This window comes from Arachis ipaensis, chromosome B9 (genome assembly GCF_059453495.1).
Source record: "Arachis ipaensis isolate K30076 ecotype BB chromosome B9, ASM5945349v1, whole genome shotgun sequence".
Taxonomy (NCBI): Eukaryota; Viridiplantae; Streptophyta; class Magnoliopsida; order Fabales; family Fabaceae; genus Arachis; species Arachis ipaensis.
Genome location: NC_142444.1, coordinates 321,494 through 334,311, shown reverse-complemented (window position 1 = coordinate 334,311; position 12,818 = coordinate 321,494). Strand labels below are relative to the sequence as shown.

Sequence of the window (12,818 nt, the reverse complement as noted above, 5' to 3'; positions counted from 1 at the left end):
ATTGCTTTAGAACAAACGCGAAAAATGGGCAGTCAGTGAGTGCCTTCCAAGTTGCCAAAGAAGTGTTTTCTCCAAAATCAGCTTTATTGGTACTTATATCAAGTTTAGCAGTAGAATAACAAAATTGGAACAGAAGTGCAGCAACATACTAAGATATCTAGTAAAATTCTGATTGGTGTATGACCACCGAAATTACAGTAAGGACATTGACACATGAGAATTGACAAGTCCACTAGAAGTGATTCTTATATCTTGGTCCTCATTCTCACTAATCTTGCCAATGTGTCTTGAGCAGCCAAGGTCTGTGCATGGTTATGGCCGAGCATCACAGTTCTGATGCTGATGCATGTTCTGCATAGCTCCTTGCCACTGTCTAGATGGCCCCCTCTTGCAAGCAACTTTGCTCTTGTCTCCAGCAATGTTGCCTTCAACAACGTCACATCCTGCCACACATATTCATCCACTTTTTGGCTTCTTTGCAGCATCCTCCTCTTCCAACAAATCGAATCATGGGACCAATCTTGGATTTGAGACACAAACGACTTCTCAACCTCCTCCAATGCATTGGTGCACACCTTCAAGAGCTCCAAAGCTGAATTGCACCTTGAGAAAGTGGTAAATGCCTGGATTGCCAGGGGCAGAGCTGTTCTTTTGATATACAGAACCAGGTCAATTGCTTTTAGCTGCACAATCGGCGGCTCCGATTTGAATCCAAACACAAGGAATGCTGATGACCACAGATGACCTGAGTTTACATGGTTACCCATTTTTCTTACTCCTTCAAGTGCAGCCTTGGCATATTGCAAACCGCCTCTGCTTTTGGCGAATGCCTGTGTTATGGGATGGAACTGGAGCCAACAACATCCATCATGTTGGTTAGCCATTCGAGCCAGTCCCATTTTCACTAGAAGCATTGCTGAGTCTTCATCATTTTTCCATGTCCGTGATGATAAACAACCTGATGTTAGGCTCAGAATTTTGGTCCACTTCTGGAGATGCTTTTCAACAGCAGGAATACTCTTTGCTGCATTGACCAAAAGACTTGCTGAAATGGGAGCAGGAGAAAACCAACCGCCAACAAGAAGCATTCTCATTGCTAGCAGCTTCCCTTTTGCTTTTGTTTTCTCCAAGGTTCCTACACAGAAAAGGAGGCTCTTCATGAGGAAAGGATTGCTTTTGCACCATTGCTCTTCTGCAATGCTCATATAGCATGAGTTTGAATCTCCACTTAGTGGCATTTGGTTAATGGCCTCAAACAGTGCAGAGGGGGAAATTGCAAGTTCAGATAACATCGAACCAATCACCCACAAACCAAAGCTCGACCGTCCAAGCTTCTCATTGAATTTTTCAAGGAATTCTACCTCATCTGCTGGATACTCCCTCCTTTTTCTTCCTTTTATCAGAATCATTGCTTCGGATAATGGCAGTGGTGGAAGCTGAATAGTATCGTAGCTGTTAACTTTGGACAGCCTTGTAGTAATGATCACATGAGTCCCTCCTGTGTTTCTTGGTATCAAGTCATATATATCTTTTCCTTCCCACCATTCCTCCTCAGTCTCAAGATTGTCTATTATTAGCAAGTAAGGTGTCTCACCAAACAATTCCCTCTTGATCCTCTTGAATGCTTCTAATTCTTGCTCCTCAAAGCTGCGAATTCGACCCCTTTCCATCTCAGAATCAGCACCAACATCCAAGCCCAAATTGAGGGACAAGTTCAATATGTTCTGCCTGAGATACCGAGCTTCACCACCAACCCACAACACCATTTTGTATCTCTGGTGATATCTGTGAGAATATTCCAGTGCCAACTCAGATTTCCCTATACCAGAAACTCCGGTGATGCAAATCACACTACTACACAAGCTTTTGAAGTTTCCACTCTTTGACTTCTTATGCTTCAACCTCTTCAATGAATTGTTTCCTATGAGTGGTTCAACCCAAGCCTCTAAGGTTGGTTCTTTGCTCTTCCCCATCTCTAGACTAATATATCTCCTACCTTTGCGCATAACCGGTTCACTTTCCTCGTCTGCAAGGCCTTCAGATTGTCCACTTCCACTAGCTTCTCCTTTGATGAATGGCATACAATGATCTTGGACTTGTTCCACACAATTCCCCCGTCCGAAAAAGAGACCTTCAATCTCCATAATCTCCTTCTCCCTGCCAACAAAGTATTGGTTCCTTGGAAAAGGTAGATTCTCAAATCCTTGCATATTGTCTCTCTGGTCACCATTCATCCTACCAAGCCTTGCCCTTAAAATACCTGTAGTTTTTGATATACAGCTTCTCCAATTACCATCATGGGCCCCTAGATTGAATTCGTTGCACCTCATGAGTCCATCGATGGCCTCTCTACATTCTTTGTCAATTGAGTTGCAGTTAAGAAGATCCATGATCTCAGCAGGTCCTGTGTCAAACAAGAGAGGAATCAAGTTCTTCTTTTGAGCAAAGAATCTAACCTCCTCCATGCTCAGATGGTTGAGGAAGCTGCCACTTGAGACGACCACCAACCCGAATGACACTGAGCAAATGACTCTATCAGCAATCTCATGGCTCTGGCTATCGGTGTACTTGGCTCTATCAGCAAGCAAGCAATCGATTCCCTGAAGCTCGAGGTCGGACTTGAGCCACTTGCAGAAGCGCAGGAGTTTGGGATTTTGGCCATGGAAGCCAATGTAAACATCACAGCTTCTGAGTTTGGCATTGGAAGCAGGGGAAACAGAGCCTTTTGCAAAGGAAACTCTAGGGACCGGAAATGAGAATGAGATGCGTGGATCAGCTGCTTCAGGGATGGGAACACATGTCACAAACTTGAGATTCGTGTCAGCATTGTCATCGGAAAACTCATACTGATCAGAAGGGGGAGTGTAGGAACTGCTTGGCACGTCTTCTGGGGTCGAAGGATGGGTGGTGGTGGTAGTTGTTGCTGTTGCTGTTGCTGTTGCTGTTGGTGGTGGTGGTTTTTCCAAGTGAGAATCACCTGGGGTTATGGCCCTTGGAGATATATAGGGGGATTGCAAAGCCGAAACAAATGCTGATGAAGGTGGGGACACAAGAGGAGAACCATAAGGTGATGATTCTGTGGAGTTCTTTATGTTTGGTGATGGTAAATTTGAATTCTCTGAAGTCTCTTCACCTTGCTTCTTGCTGCTGCTGCTGCTTGAAATCTTGATTGTTAGCGTGCTAGAGATTGTTGTGGGATTGGTGGCTGAGTTGTGTTCTTCTCTTTCACTTCCCATGAAAGATGGCTAAGAAAGTGCAGTGCTAGATAGAGATAGATCCCTTGTTCTCTCTATTGCTCTTGAGACTGAGGCATTTGAATTAAGTTCATCTCTTCAAGCAGGGGGGCAATTATTTACTGCAAGCACATAAATACTTAAGCACTGTCTCTCTGAGCATAGACCCTACCAAAAGATGAATGCAATGTGAGGAGAGATAGTAAAGACCTCTGCAATCTTCATGTGCTGCACACAGACTCACACTCACACTCCTCGCTAATAATATGAAGCTACAAGACATGCCCTTGATATGATGGTGCTACACTACTTGTCGAAAACCATTCATATTACCTTCATGGCTTCCCTCTCTCTCTCTCTCTCCTTCATAAGAAATTATCAAGTAGTGGTGCAGGGAATCTAACGTGCAGGTTGATTCTCCAAGGTTTGAAATGAACATAAAATAAATGTGACATATAATATTAAAATCACATGAAAGCAAGTATGGTGTCGCATTTCAATACTAATACTAATAAGTAATAATACTTTGCTATAGTTTATTACACTGTCAAGTGTCAAGTGTATGGTGCAATTTCCATTTTGTCTTATGCGCTTGTCTTTGCATTAAAAACATACATTTAATGGGGCTAAAGACTCCACAGATAGTAATTAAGGATGATATTTGAATAATTTTGTTTCACTTTTATTGTATAGTGAATATCATTTAGTAATAATTTAGTGAGATTTAGACATTTAGTACAGCTTTTTAAGAAGTGTATGCACAGTGATAGTGTTGTGTGGAGCATCTATCTGTGCAATCTTCTGACACAAATTTAAATCACTTTGCACCGAAAATTGTACCAAAGACCAGTCCACCTGAACCACACTGTCCAACGATACATGTCACATTCACCAGTGAACCATCCTCTTACTAACTCATTAAACATAACTTTAAAAATATTATGAAAAGAAATAAAATCTTAAAAAGGAGAATTTACAAATCAATTAAAGAGAGGCAGCCCTTAAAGAGAAGGACCAGATGATTCTACATCTTCACAATACAAGATGAGAGATTTAGAAATTTAATATAAAACTACTACACATCTCGTTCCTTCAAATAAACAAATAATAAAGTACCACCATTTTGTCTTGTTCAAAGATCTTTCTCTCCATAACTGCAGTGTTACTGTTATAGTAGTATACGGCTTCACTTAAAGTACCTTTCAACATGTTAGGGGAAAAAAGTGAATAACCTTTTCTTCATGTACTTGTTAATTGGTTGGACAAAATAGAAAAAAGAAGATGGGCTGGTTGGGCCGAAAAGGAAAACAGACCCATCTCCATGGACTGGATTGGATCCGGAGTCTCGTTTACTCCACCTCCAAAAAAATAAACATATAGCGAAGGCAGAAGCATGAAAAAAAAACTAGGAATTTTTTTTTTTTTTTTTACCAAAGATACGAAAACTCGAAATCACAACCTCTTAGATGAATATGGGGAGTTTGTGCCATTTGAGCTATTACTCATTTGCTAGGAGATTAATAAATTGAAAAAGTAATAGTTTAATCAGATTAAACTCTTCTAAAGTGAGAGGTTTATAAAATGGTGTAAACTCAAGTGTAGTCGACTTCACGTGAAGTTGATAACTAAGAGCTATTAAATAAAAATTTAATTAAATCAGTCAAATCATCTAACAACTTTCAACTATCAACTTCACCTGAAATCAACTGCATCTAAGTTTTTCACCTTATAAAATAGACGGTAAGAGTTGAACTTTTGCACATGACATAAATTACAAAATTACCACGGAATGAAGAGAGATACACATAGAAAGAGACAAAGAGTTGATGAATGAGGTGGTGGAGCAGTGGCACATGATATGATGAGAGAGCGGGTTACAACTCCATGTGGCCCACGTTCCCTATCCAATAGTATCTGTCTTTACTCTTTACAATTTGTATTATTATTATTATTATTAGAGAAAAACTCAAAACGGTGTTGACAATTACCTCAAAAGACAACGAAATTTTTGACAAAAAAAAATTTTAACCCGACTATTGACAATTATTTCGAAAAGATAACAAAATTTTTGTACAAAAAAAATCAATGTTATTTTTTTTAGCACAGGAGTTAATCAGTCCCAAAAATAAAGATCAAAAATCGAATTAAATATTTTTTGTCTTGAGAACCTCGTTATCCTTTCGACATAATTGTCAGGTGGGTATTCACTCTTATTATTATTATTATTATTATTATTATTATTATTATTATTATTGTTGTTGTAGTACTGTATGTATATGTATCATTGTAATTTCCATTCGCGTTCTTGATCCCTTTCTCTGCCTATAAAATTGCAAATCCATCAAAGTCCCAAATTTTAGGGTTTCCATGCCCATTGCCAGGGCATCATTTATGAAGGTAATTACTCTAAATCATAGATCGTATTTTCTTTCTCTCTATTACACTCATTCTACCTTTTCATACTCCTTTTTTTTTTCCTTTTTCATTTCTGTCCCAAAAATAAAATCTACTTTTTCTCTTTTGGATATGTGCACTCCTTTTTCATTTCACTCGTTGTATAGTTCGACATATTAATTTGATTTATAGCTTCAATTGCAATTGCAGTTGCAATTGCAATTAATTCATGGGCCTAAATATGGTTTGATCTTTACGATCAGATTTAGCGAAAGGATTGGAATTGGTTATGGATTTGGGAAGTGAATCTGTGGAAGAAAATGAAGTGACTCATGATGGAATTGAGAACGGGACTAAGGATGAAGGTTCCTCTGGATTCGGTGATGGAAATTCTGATGCTAACACTGAGAAAGCGGATCAACCGGGAACGGTTGTCCAAGTGGCTTGTGAAGAAGCTGTGAGTCCCAAAGTGACGCCAACAAAGGGGTTTGGATTGAGGAAATGGAGGAGAATTAAGAGGAACGTTGTTAAGGATCCGAATGTGAGTGTGGATTCAAGTAAAGTGCTCAAGAGGGGCTTGTCTGGCGGTAACAATTTGATTGAAATGCGTGATGTTAAGGAAAAGAGTGATGGGTCTCCAAATATGTTTGAAAATCCTGGGTTGTCTGATGTCTATTCGATACCTGGTTCTAGTCCTGATTCTAGATATGCAGTTGGCTCTGGTTTTGCTGTTGGGACTGATTCGGAGAATAGCGAGGATCGCAGTAGCAAGTCTTCTACGGCAGCTAGTGAGCCTAAGTTGAAGTATGAAAAGAGCCGAAGCAAGAATGTTAATTCAAAGAATTTAGCCAACTTGACTCAACGGGTTCAACAAGGAAATGCAAGGGTCGAAAGCAATAAGAAACCCGGAGGAGGTGGAAAAGTCAAAATGGAAAAGGAAAATTCTGTTTCTAGTGTGGAATCCGATTCAAGAAGCTCCAACTTTAAGCAAAGCTACTTTACAGTTACTAGTAATGGTTATGGAGAACATAGTGGTAGGCCCACTGGTCAGGATGATGGTAATACTAGCGAAGGCGTTCACGCCAATGAACATTTCTCTGGAGGTGTTCAAAGCAGGTGTGGCAACAAAAACATGGGTGAAGATGAAGATCTTTTACAAGAGAATATAGCTACAAATTCGTCTTGGGATGCTACAGAAGAAAAAAGTGTGAACAACCATTCTTCAACCAGTGAAGATCCCTTAATTGGGTCTATAAGTAGCCTTCAGGCTATCCAGGAAGCACTTGAAGAAGGTTTGTCCTCTTTCTTCTTGATAAGTTGAACTTCTTTTTTGGGTGAATCTCTCATGCAACTAGACTGCTGTATTTATTAGTTTTATAATACTCTTTTTTGGGTGAATCTCTTATGCAACTAGACTGCTGTATTTATTAGTTTTATAATTCTCATGAAAACTATGTGAGATAAGATATCAGCTAATTAGCTGTCTTCTTGTCCATTGAATTCTGCTCCTATATTCAAATTACAAGTAAATATAGCTATTAACATTATCGGTACCAGTCCTTGAAATGAATTATAAAGTTGTTTGGTTTGGTTTGGTTTGATCCTCATAACAATTTAAATCTTATGTTTTTAAGTTTTTTATTGGTATGAATTTTGATGCATTGTTAGTATAGCATTGTGTTTGAAACACCATGAGAATTGAATTCATTTTGGAAATGAATTCATTTTGATAGTTTGGAACACAACAACATGAATTTCAATTCTTGCGAGAATTCTAATTCCCACATTGAAGCCTAAACTAAATCAGACCAAAATAGGTCTGTATTGCAATTCCATTCTCATAAGTTTGGCATTCAAAATTGAAATATCAAACATGCCCCTGTCAAATACTTTAATTTTCGAAATATACCCATACCCCCATATCAACTCTTTCTCTCCCTTCCTTGCTTCTTTACCCAAAAACTTCTTTCAGAATATTTGGTTGAATGTTTGTATAAAATTATTAAACTCTGATCGTGCATTAAAATCAATTTTTTTTATTTTGCCAACCAAGCTAGCTTGTTCGGTCATTTTTATTCAACCAGTTCCCTTTGGTTCCATCAGGTCCCTACTTTTGTAGGGACTCATGGCAGAGAGGATTTTCATTCGTGAAAGAAAATTGTATTTCAACTTATAGCAACTGTTGAAGTTTCTTAACGTTATAAACTTTGAAACACTGATTGCAAATTTTTATGATAGTGTTTACATGCTGCCTCCTAAATTGGGTTTGACATTAATCTTAATTAACAATTTTTTGTTTCCTTAGGTCTCACTCCCGCCCCCTCTTTATTTGAACTCCATTTAAGTTTCATCTCTCCCAAAACATTTTTTTATTAATGTAATAATCCAACCGTATTAGATTTGAGACTGTTGTACGCAGGTGTAGTATCTCTGTGTTGGATGATTGATAGAGTGAACAATAGAAAATTAGTCTCTTAAAAGGTTTCTGCTGCTTTCCCCTAGGTTGAGTTTTTTTTTTTTTTTTTTTTTTTTTTTTTTTTTTTTTGGTGAGTTTGCTTGATAATGCTGAAATAGTTGATTGATTTTTTTTTTTTTTTTTTTTTGTGACTAAATAGTTGATTGATTGATTCACATAAGGAACCTTTTTTGAAAAAAGAGAGAATAAATAAATAAAACAAAAACTATTATACTTAAATTCCTTTGTTTTCTGTAGTAGAGGTTTTCTGTGGAAGAACCAAGTTGAAAGCATTATGGCAGTGCTGATAACCAATATATACTTGTATACTTGCAGAAGTCCTGAAATTGAAAGAGATGGAGATTGAAGTTGTCTCACCAGATGATGACTCAACCAAGTGTAGCAGTGCATCTGCTGGCACCACACTTCTTGATGCGGGACTTCATAAGCCATACTTATCTGGTCAATCTGATGCAGCAGAAGCTAAGCAGACTGCTACAAGTTCCTTGGAACTTGAGGTATTGAGCCTGACTCAAAATGTAAATATTTTGGAAAGCAAGTTGGAGGGATTACAGGGCATGCTTGCACTGAAGGATTCCAGGATTGCTGAGCTTGAAAACGCCCTAAATAGTGCTAGGTCTCCTAAGGAAGAATCTTCTAGCACCATTGGTATTTCAGAGGAAAAACGCAGAGAGGAAGAGTGTGAGCTCGAGGGCCTTTTTCTGCAGAAGATTGAAGCTGAAGTTGAATACCTGGCCATCACAAAGGTGATGCAAAACTTGAAGTCCAAGGCAGATTGTCAACGTACATTACTTGAAGAACAAGAAAAGCTCTCTGAAAATCAAGCACAGGTTCTCAACGAGGTGGTAGAGGCAGAGAACAGGGCTTCAGTGTTAAAGAAGAAAGCAGAAGAGTTGGAAAAGGGTGATAGTTTAGTAGTTGAGGAGTCTTTTGTGCTTCAGAAGAGAGTGTGTAAGGTTACATTTTGTCTTTTCGTACAATTCATGTTGTTAGTGTTGTTCTTTTGGGTTTTTGTGTCACAGTTATCTTTCAGTTCTGAGGTGATTGTACCAACATGAGTCAGCAAAGTTAGGTTCAGTTTGTGCATTCTCAGGTTTCTTGCTGATATTTGAATGTAAAATTTCATTGTTATATAAAAAAATAACCCTTCTTTTGAATCTTTTTCTGGGTAGGGTTTTGCTCACCTTGTATTGGTATTATTTGTTCACGGCCATAATTTTTTCATTGTAATTTTTGGTTGAGACATGCGAAAGTGAAATACAGTTGCTATGTAAGAATTTTCTGAGAGGTTTTATGCATTTTAAAATACTTGGTGGATCTATAATATGGTATACTTGTAAATTATAGTCTTATGACATGCATATGCTTGTTGATGATTGAAAGTTGAAACATCCATTGCTTGGGAAACAGCAATTCAACTTTATATTGGAGGATACATTTATGTGATGGCCCCTAGAACTGGAAATAGTTTTCTATTTAACAATAGAGTCAACACTGAATTTATGTAGATGTGTGTAATCTCTGATCTAAAACAAGGGAGCAAGTTACACGTTCTTTGATCACTTTTTAACTTAAGATCTGAATATTTTCTTAATTACTAAATGGAGAAATAATGCAATTTAGAGTGAGTCATACAGCGTTTACAAATAAGAGTTATGTTGAAGGTTTATTACTACTTTTTTATTTTAGGCTGGAAGGCTTATTACTGCTTTATAGAGTGCGTTAATCATACAAAAATAAGAGTTTGTTAACTGAATTGATTTTTGAAGAACATAGAACAAGAGCAGTTAGTTTCAAAACAGGTGGGAACCTCCTTGTCGGATATGATATGACTGAAACACATGATATTAAAAAGCTTTAATTTTGTTGATCCAAAAAAAATGCATGATATTATTTATACACCCAATTTGGTATTTAATTTAGACAATTTAATTTAAAAACATTTCTTTAAAAGAATGTAAAAAGTGTGTGAAAATTATAATACAGTAATACCAGAAAAACAGTAATTTAAAATGATATTATATTCTTATTATATTTAATATTACTCATTTATTATGCTGATAATTACTGAATACAGAATAAGATAACTTTAAATTAATCTAAACTGATTTTTTTGTCATCCAAATATTTTTGTTATAATTTGATTAATGATTATAAAATAAATATCCAAAAAAAAAAAAAAAAACAGCAATTTGAATATGTAAGTGAGAGTTTCCTTAAAGCAGCTTTAATCCCTTGTATAAGCATCTTTCTTTTTATGTTAAGAACCAAGCATTTCTCATCACATATGACATATACAAATACAGGATATACAAAATCTGTGTGTATCTAGCATTATTGGTTTATATGTGAGGTGTCCTCACCATATTTGGTGATAATAAAATCATAAATAAGATGAATGAGACCCTGCACCTGCTAGCACCGTTAAGTGAGTCTCCCAACTACTATATAAAGGGGTCTCTGCTCTCTCTTATATGCATCACTCATCACTCTTCACTCTTCACTCTTCACTCTTCACTCTTCACTACCTAAGATGGCTTCCTCCTTATCTTTTCTAGTGCTGCTCTTTGGAGCTCTGATCCTAAGCCCACAAGGGTTTGCTAGGGTTCCTGCAGTACCTGCTCATGAGTCACCAAATGACACACCATCACCTATTTTTAAATCTCCAAACAACTCCCCATCACCTGTTTTTGAATCACCAAACAAGACACCATCACCTGTTTTCAAGTCTCCAAGTAACTCACCATTGAACAAGGCACCTATTTTTGAGTCGCCAAACAATTCTCCATCACCTGTTTTTGAGTCTCCAAACAAGACACCATCACCTGTTTTTGAGTCACCAAACAAGACACCATCACCTGTTTTCAAGTCACCAAACAAGACACCATCACCTGTTTTTGAGTCTCCAAACAAGACACCATCACCTGTTTATGAATCACCAAACAATTCACCATCACCTGTTTTTGAATCACCAAACAAGACACCATCACCTGTTTTCAAGTCTCCAAGTAACTCACCATCACCTACTTTCAAGTCTCCAAACAACTCTCCATTGAACAAGGCACCTATTTTTGAGTCGCCAAACAAGACACCATCACCTGTTTTTGAGTCTCCAAACAAGACACCATCACCTGTTTTTGAATCACCAAACAATTCACCATCACCTGTTTTTGAGTCACCAAACAAGACACCATCACCTGTTTTCAAATCTCCAAGCAACTCACCATCACCTACTTTTAAGTCTCCAAACAACTCACCATTGAAAAAGGCACCTGTTTTTGAGTCGCCAGACAAAACACCATCACCTGTTTTCAAATCTCCAAGCAACTCACCATCACCTACTTTCAAGTCTCCAAACAACTCACCATTGAATAAGGCACCTATTTTTGAGTCGCCAAACAACACACCGTCACCTGTTTTTGAGTCACCAAACAAAACACCATCACCTGTTTTCAAATCTCCAAGCAACTCGCCCTCACCTGCTTTCAAGTCTCCAAACAACTCACCATTGAATAAGGCACCTGTTTTTGAGTCGCCAAACAAGACACCATCACCTGTTTTTGAGTCACCAAACAACTCACCATTTAAGGCTCCTTATGGCACTCCGAATTAAAGCGAATTGAATGAACCAAGAAGATAATAATATGCATGCAACAAGCTAGGCATAATAATATGTACATATCTGATAATAAATAAGTGGTCTCTCCAGTTTCGTCCTTATCTATTGCATGCATGCATGCTTAGTTTTCTTCTCGTATGTTAATGCTTAAGCAATCAAAGAGACGAGTATTATTATTCTTGGTTACTTCATTTCAATTCTCTCTACAATTCTGTGGCCAAGAACACATAACCATCTCTCTCTCTCTATAGACGTAAGGTCAGTGAAGTTAAGGAGTAAAATATGGTGCTTTGTGTACTCCTAATTTATTATAAATAAAATGATTATGTTGAGATCTTGTTGGTTGATGTTGTTTAATTTATTAGCTACACTATTTCTAAATTCTAACCCCATAAAAATATGTTTGGCGTATGAAAAATGCTACTTATTCTTTGAAATTCAATTTTTAATCATTCTTTTTAAGAATTTGTAATTATTTAATTAATTTAATCAGTTTCGTTAGAGAACTAATTAGGAGGTAACCAATTAAAATCAACTAGTTAAAAAATAGAAGATTTGTTATAAAAAAAAAAATAACTCTCTACTATTCTATATTTTTAAATTTTAAAATAAAAAATATAAAAAATTGGCTTAAATTGATTTATGTTCTATTCTAGTTGACTCTTTAGATTTTTTTTAATTTAAATAATCACTTTTACGTATGAATTATTTAAAAAATAAAAAAAAAAATTATTTTTTATTTTTTTTCTTCTTTACAAATTGAAGAAAAGACAATATTTAAAAGATATCTAATTATAATAATTTTATTTTATATAGGTTAAGCTAAATATGTAATTTGGATCCCTTATTATTGCGTCCCTGTAGCAAGCAATTAGTTTTTGATAATATTAATTGTAATAATCACACTAAAAATTGAGAGAGACATATTTGGACATAACATAATAATTAGGATGTTTATAGAAATTACGAAAATGTAATATATTAAAATTGATGTTAAAGGAATGCGATATAATTATATAATAAAGAACATGTCAGCATGCAGCATCTTATATATCCAAATTAAAGGATAAGAAAAACAGAAAAGAAAATTGTGTTA

The 12,818-nt window shown here is 36.5% G+C and overlaps 3 protein-coding genes across 4 annotated transcripts; 2 read left to right on the top strand and 1 right to left on the bottom strand.

Annotated features, from left to right (window-relative positions):
• Positions 1 to 65: 65 nt before the first annotated feature.
• LOC107645052 (P-loop containing nucleoside triphosphate hydrolases superfamily protein) lies at positions 66 to 3,682 on the bottom strand. Its single transcript, XM_088498284.1, has one exon. The coding sequence runs from the start codon at positions 3,234 to 3,236 to the stop codon at positions 246 to 248; it is 2,991 nt and encodes a 996-aa protein (XP_088354410.1). The 5' UTR covers positions 3,237 to 3,682; the 3' UTR covers positions 66 to 245.
• Positions 3,683 to 5,501: 1,819 nt separating this feature from the next.
• Positions 5,502 to 9,286, top strand: WIP2 (WPP domain interacting protein 2). 2 transcript variants are annotated; one of them, XM_016349060.3, is made up of 3 exons: positions 5,502 to 5,630; positions 5,891 to 6,919; positions 8,419 to 9,286. In XM_016349060.3, exons 2-3 carry the CDS (start codon positions 5,917 to 5,919, stop codon positions 9,159 to 9,161), a joined length of 1,746 nt encoding a protein of 581 aa, XP_016204546.1. In that variant the 5' UTR covers positions 5,502 to 5,630; positions 5,891 to 5,916; the 3' UTR covers positions 9,162 to 9,286. The 2 variants fall into 2 exon arrangements, with proteins under 2 accessions (XP_016204546.1, XP_020959079.1); XM_021103420.2 differs by having other exon boundaries at positions 5,541 to 5,630; positions 5,838 to 6,919.
• Positions 9,287 to 10,572: 1,286 nt separating this feature from the next.
• Positions 10,573 to 12,059, top strand: LOC107645054 (uncharacterized). Its single transcript, XM_088497906.1, has one exon. The coding sequence runs from the start codon at positions 10,637 to 10,639 to the stop codon at positions 11,714 to 11,716; it is 1,080 nt and encodes a 359-aa protein (XP_088354032.1). The 5' UTR covers positions 10,573 to 10,636; the 3' UTR covers positions 11,717 to 12,059.
• The last annotated feature ends 759 nt before the right edge of the window (positions 12,060 to 12,818 follow it).